At 37.8% G+C, this 6,830-nt stretch overlaps 1 protein-coding gene across 1 annotated transcript; it reads right to left on the reverse strand.

The window, feature by feature from the left end:
- Window positions 1-3,302: 3,302 nt before the first annotated feature.
- On the reverse strand, window positions 3,303-5,065 carry LOC311063230 (H-2 class II histocompatibility antigen, E-S beta chain-like). Its single transcript, XM_084082518.1, has 5 exons — window positions 4,968-5,065; window positions 4,535-4,801; window positions 4,123-4,416; window positions 3,871-4,005; window positions 3,303-3,576 (listed from the first exon to the last, which is right to left on the reverse strand). Exons 1-5 carry the CDS (start codon window positions 5,005-5,007, stop codon window positions 3,455-3,457), a joined length of 858 nt encoding a protein of 285 aa, XP_083938644.1. The 5' UTR covers window positions 5,008-5,065; the 3' UTR covers window positions 3,303-3,454.
- Between the last annotated feature and the right edge of the window lie 1,765 nt (window positions 5,066-6,830).

The raw sequence follows: 6,830 nt of genomic DNA on the forward strand, positions 1-6,830 counted from the left end.
TGTATACAGTGGTGTTTGATTACAATATGGCTTTAGTTTAATCACAACCCAAACCTCTCATGTTATTCATTACCAGAGCTAAACATTGATGAACAGAAACTATACAAATATTGTGATTTAGCAGGAAATTACTGTATCTTTTGAGTTGATTCTGTCCTGCTTTAGTTGATGTAACTAACTTTCTATCTCCTGTAAAATAAGGCAAAGCATTTAAGTTGATATTAATTAATGTTAATATACACTCCATTATTAATCATAATGGAGAAAGTTGTCCATTAAGTTTTATGCTGCTTTTATTCATATGTTGTACATGTCATCTTAAGTTGTTTTAACCCATTATCAGTGGCTCTCAAACTTTTCCATCTCAAAATAATTAGTTCCAGGGACCCCCATAAGCAAAGATTTGAGTTACAAATGTTCGCTTTAAAAATATATATATTCATAAGATTTGCGAAACTGTTCATGCTTTTTAAAAAAATAGCAGATCTACAAGCTCATAGCGCAGCACTCGGTGCTGCACTATGAGCTTGTATCTCTGCTATTTTTGAATAGCCAAAGTATGAAATAATGAATAAAGTGGTTAAAATCTAAAATGACAAATGCTTTCCCGGTCTTAATGGGTTAAATGTGCTTTACTGTACGAGGGATGAGCTGGCAGATGAGGTTGGAGTGTTAGGCATCAAACACAATGGGCTTGCGATCAGATGAGTAGTGAACTTAGTCACATATTTCAACATGTAAAGGTAAAACTAAATCAAGTGTCTGGCCATGCTTGTGCGTATAGGGAAAATGATGCTTTGGACAAGATTCAACACGCTTTTAAAAAGCCTGTAGCATGAAGGTCTAGTAGGGCAGCTGACATGAATATTCAAGTTACCAGAATTTAGATTCAATCTAATTTACACAACAACGACAGAAAGCTCTTGTATAATGTTCTTGCATGATTTAGTAAGTGGTCTGCACACTATACGGCAAAAAAGCACCAGGTTTGAGAGTACAACTTCATTTAACCGAGTAGAGGTTAATGGTAAATAGACGGGAGTGGAAGTGCTTTTTAAACATAGAAGCCAGATCCCCATCCTGGGGCACGCACGCACGCACGCACGCACGCACGCGCGCACACACACACACACACACACACACACACACACACACACACACACACACACACACACACACACACACACACACACACACACACACACACACACACACACACACACACACACACACACACACACACACACACACACACACACACACACACACACACACACACACACACACACCCTTTCTCTCTCTCTTTTGATATAACTATGTGTACAATAAGTTGAGTAGCTTGTCCAGTTGCCACATGTTCTGCTATAGTGTTGAAGTTTATGTTTGTTGTTACCTAACTATAGACCTGAATAAAATCTCCATTTGAGGAAACTCTAATAGCAGAACACAGCGTTGATGTCACACTGTTGTCACTCTCCCGTGACAATAAGGAAGAATGTTTGATGTGTTTGTTGTTGTGTGACTGAAAATGAGGAAATTCAACATGTAACCCTGACATAAACAATGAACAAAATATTCCTGTTTGGCAGCATCACAACAACCTGTAGCTTCCTCATTTTCAAAGCTTCACTCTAGTGTACGAGAGAGAATATGAACAAATGCAGATTTATGAAAATTGTCGGAAATTATACTATTATTTGGAGCTGTGTGCACTTGTTCACATGGAATATAGTATTCCGTTAATTTAAGATTGTAAGGTGGGTGATGTCTGATTTATGCAGTCACACCGCCAGGCCTGAGTCTAACTTGTTCAGAGATGGAAGAAGACATTTTTCTTGGCATTCAACCTCCACATGTGGCCTATTCTATTATGTTTCTGTTTTCTTCCATACATACCTTCACAAATCATTCCTTCTCAAAGAACACTGGCGGTGCCGATTTCCTTCTCTTTTCAAACAGTTGTAATTTAATTTATTTGTATAGAGGTAAAGGACAGCAGCTAAGAGCATGTACAAGCTCAGAAATAAATATACATTTTGAATCAAAACACAGCATACACATGATCCATATTATATTGAATATTTTTAAACCGAATTGCACACGAATCCAGATGGCCGTTGGCATACCTAATTCTAGTATTTTCTTTAAGGCCACAGTTTGTAGTTTGTTACAACACTTTTCACTGTCATCAACAGTTAACTATAGGCCTAATCTTTATTGATAGCTCAGCTACTGTACATGGGGTCTAGATTAGAGTGTTAGCCAGCTTGCTTGCTCATGGGCAATATGCTGTAACACCCTGGTGCATCACACAATACACAATACGTTTTTTGCCAAATCAGTAAAAAACGAAATATACCTATATTTAATCAACCATCTTGAACTTGTCTTACTGACCCTAAACACTCTGAAATGCATTATTTTCTGGCGTTATGAGAGGGAAGTTAAAATCATGGCTACTATAACTGATGTCCAACTTTGGGGGGCTCTAATATGCCCCCATTTCAAACATTCAACATTTTCAAACTAGAAGGTGTTTGTTGTAGGAGATTTATTTTAAAAAAAAACAGCAAGCTTTTAGTTAATGCATGGCTCAGACAAAATGCAGACAAACATATTCCATGCTGTTGAAGTACAGATTACAGTATCATTCAGTTTTGTGTTTTATGGTCTCAATTCAATTATAAAAACAGCAATGTATTTGTCATAGATCAAATCATCACTCTGGAATACATTGCAGACTGATTATAACTGGAGATACTAGAGACTAAATAATACACAAGACAAACACTATATAACACTCTATGAATTAAGTAAAATGTTGTAGTTTGATAAAACCCACTGATGCACCGTGTAACAAGACTCCAACAAGTGTTCTGTTATAACAGTTTTACTTTCTACTGTATGTGTGCGTGCAGGGATCTCATTTTAAACAAGCTTAGTGCTTTATGAGCCTTCCAGTTCTAGTAGACCTTGTACTGTTTTTCTCATGTCTTACTAAATAAAGTACATCAATCAATCAATCTAAAGAGACTTGAAGTTTAGAAATGATCATAGGTAACAAAACCCCAAACTACCTGATCTGCACTGCTACTATAATCTGTTCCCAAACTCTACAAATCACAGTTACACTTACAGGTCCTGAACTTTTATACCATCCAGAGACATTTGAGGTCACTTACCAGAAAAGCCCTAATCACACTTACAGCGTGACAAAGCAAGTACAGTAAAATACATATGTTTTAGCCGAAATGTCTTACTGTACCTCCGAGCTGTTTACATTTCTGACTAAGTATTACATTTTACAGCTATTTGATAAGAAGATCATATAAAGATAAAGGAGTAAGAACATAATTAGCTAACAACTAATAATGACCTAAATGCATCTACTGTATAACAGCAGTACATTATGATTGTTCAGAGCATTACAATAAGACCACCTCACATGCACAGGTTACTGCTCTGGTTCTGAGGCTTCATCCATCTCTCCAGGTGGAAGGAGTTCCTCACCAGGACCTGGAGCTTCATCCATCCCCCCAGGTGGAAGGAGTTCTTCAACAGGAACCAACACCTGATCTGTTGAAATCAGTAGAGCATTATTATTTTTGTGTAAATGTACAGTATAACACGGTTGAAAGGATTTTAAAAAAATACACCAAACCAGGAAAGTCCCATTGAAAAGAAAAAACATTTTTTCAACGGAGACCTGATCAAGATATGCAGCAACACAACAATAAAAAGTTAAATGTTAATTTGAAACATGTCATCCTAATTATTTTGTATCCATTTCCTTCATTTCCGAAACATTTAGAAACAAGATTGATTCATGAAGGATGTCATCTATAGTATGATTGTGGTCAGTCCTCTTACCTTGGTTCAGAGTGATGTGTGCTGCAGACTTTTTCTTGTAGCAGATCAATCCAGTGAACACAAAGACCAGGCCAAGCAGCAAACCAGTTGATCCAACTACTATTTGATTCCTGTCTGACTCAGGAAGGGAGGAGTCTGAAATGTTCACACAAATCTTCTCTTAGAAACATCTCATACATAATAATTGTGATATTATTTAATGCAGTAACTCTCATTCAATAAACACAAATTATTCAAATAAAATACGCTTACCCCAGTGTTGAATCATTGGCTCAGTGAGGGTGGGGTGTTCCACCATACAAGTGATCGTCTCTCCTAATGTTGGAGTGTACTCCAGGAAGGAATGGAATTGATAATAGAAATCTCCATCAGGCATTAGGTGAGATGAACTGATATCTGTAGTGATTTCTTGGCCGTCTCTCAGCCATGTGACTAGGATTTGTTTGGGGTAAAAGTTGTATGCACTGCACACAAGCATGGATGGATGTCTGCCTCTGGACGGCTTCACTGATTTCACTCTCATGTTGGGTTTAGCTTTAAATACACCTGGAACAAACAAAATATGGAATATAAATATATAGCTAACAATTTAGCAGCACCCTTGTATTCCCTGAGATTTATTAGATGCATATTATGTACACACATGGCATTTCTTCTCCATTACCTTCGATATTTTTAATCGCTTGTATGTTGTTATGGCACAATTGGATCTCCTCAAATTTTTTCCAATGTCTTTCTGGAGGTGTGCTCGACCTTTTTGCATTTGCTATGCCAAAGGCTGTGTGCCCTGTCCACTTGCCTTGGGTGCTGTTCCAGGTCTGTATTATTACTCTGTTTAAAGCCCACTTTAGGATGAACTCGATTTTCTCAAGATCATGACCTTTGATTGAACAGTAAGCCAATGACTGAAAGAAATTTCCATTCGAAGAAACTGTAATGGAATGACACAAAAGTATTGATGTTATTTATACTGAAACGAATCAATCAACTAATATAGTAATATAGTACCTACTATAATAATATCTGTATTTTAACTTACAAGAAAGAAATACTGCTATTTAATATTTCTTTGATACATAGAAAGTAATTTCACTCACCCAGACCAAGGAAGAAAGTAAAAAAAATCTTGATATACATGCTTTCATATCAATAAATATCTCCAGCAATAAAGGTTCTGTGTCACGAGATGTTAACTTGTTCACAAGAGCTCAATACTGACGATGAAACAATAATAAGGAAATGAATTAAAGTTGCAGCAGTCTCACAATGAGACTCCGCCTTTAATGTGACAATAGAATACACTCATTGAGGTCTAAAGTCAAGTGAAGCACCACTAGGTTTCTTGTATACTGTATCTGTGTTTTTCCCAGGCACTGTTAATACATTTAGTAATAATAATGTGTTAATTTACTGTGATGAGGGTTGTCTACTCATCATTATTAATACCAACATTGCTAATAAATAATTACTAGATTAAAAACCTTTCTTTTTGATAGGGCAGCAAGATGCTTTGATCCCTCTCCCCATCCCTCCTCCTCTTCCTCCCCTTTGATTGTGTGGGTTCACGTCCCTTCAATGTATGGAATGAGAACCAGCCCACAGCACCACGACCACGGACAGAGCGACCATGGATGCCACTTCTAAGATTGACAGACGACAACCCAGCCTTAAGTCAACAGCCAGGAGGTGACCATGGACCATTCAACACATACTGTAGCTAGTGATCATTAATTGCGACCTTCCTTCCAACAATGCCTTTTGGTGAGTTTCTGTTTCATGGAGTAATTGGTTTAAACTGTGTTTTATTGTCTCTGCCAGGCCGAGGGCGTGGCCGAGATTAAAGGGATATTTCACTTTTTGTCATTTTATCGTCTACTCAGGCTTTTGTGAGCCTCCCAGACAGTTTTTTGAGTTGCTTGATTCAGTATTTAGATATTTGATATTCATTTTATCAGACACTCCCCCTTCCTATACAAACCCATTGCAACTTCAAACTGTAAAATCAAAAACACCCGTCCTTGGTTCTAGTGACTCACCTTGCCCTCCTAATACGTGAGGGGGCCGTGTTTTTTGATTACTTTTTTCATTGATGTTCTTGATTTCATGAAAAAACACGGTCTCCTCACGTACTAGAAGGACAATATCAGTCAGTCACCAGAACCAAGGACGGGTGTTTCTGATGAATCTAACATGGTTAAAATGGAGTTTGAAGTTACAATGGGTTTGTATAGGAGGGGGCGTGTCTGATAAAATTAATATCAAATATCTAAATACTGAATTAAGCAACTTAAAACCGTCTAGAAGGCTCACAAAAGCCTGAGTAGACGATAAAATGACCCAAATTTGTTTTGAAAGTGAAATATCCCTTTACGTTTTCGCCCCTGTCCGTCCATCTGTCCGTCCATGTGTGTCCATCCGTCCGTCCTTCTGTCTGTGAGCAGCTAATCTCCGGCACCGTTGGACCGATCGCCATGAAACTGTGCACACACTCCCTGGATGCCAGAGCAGAACCACCTCAAAATGTTCACATCGGCCTGCTATTGCGCCACCAGGAGTTATTGCAAATCACTTTTTCTAATATTACTGATTTTGTCCAAACATCACGTCGTAAACTGGTACTGTACTGCCTTCGCTACGTGTACATTAGTGTACATAGTTATACAGTCAGCCAAACTCCTTTAAAAATACATGGGAGTCAAGTAGTAGCGTCCAAGCTCTTGTGTTTTATTGTCACACTTGCACTTCATCAACAAATGGAGTAAAACTATGAAAAAGAAAGAAATGTAAAGACTAGAAAAAGTGCTCCTCGCAGCACAGGTCAAGTATGTTATTGTGGGCCAGCAATGGTGATGGAATATGAAGAATCGGACAGATCCATCTTGATCACATGACTATAGAGATAATGTGTAACGATTTAAGTGATGTTTGGACAAAATCTGCAGGAGTTTTTAAAAAAAAAT

This window comes from Gymnoscopelus microlampas, assembly GCF_963454915.1.
Source record: "Gymnoscopelus microlampas genome assembly, chromosome: 16".
Taxonomy (NCBI): Eukaryota; Metazoa; Chordata; class Actinopteri; order Myctophiformes; family Myctophidae; genus Gymnoscopelus; species Gymnoscopelus microlampas.

Excerpts from the sequence above, each read along its gene's own strand:
- LOC311063230 (XM_084082518.1), bottom strand. The coding sequence starts at position 5,007 with ATGTATATCAAGATTTTTTTTACTTTCTTCCTTGGTCTGG. Across the intron at positions 4,417-4,534 it reads AGCGATTAAAAATATCGAAG|GTGTATTTAAAGCTAAACCC; the intron begins GTAATGGAGAAG and ends TGTTTGTTCCAG. Across the intron at positions 4,006-4,122 it reads GCCAATGATTCAACACTGGG|ACTCCTCCCTTCCTGAGTCA; the intron begins GTAAGCGTATTT and ends TGAACATTTCAG.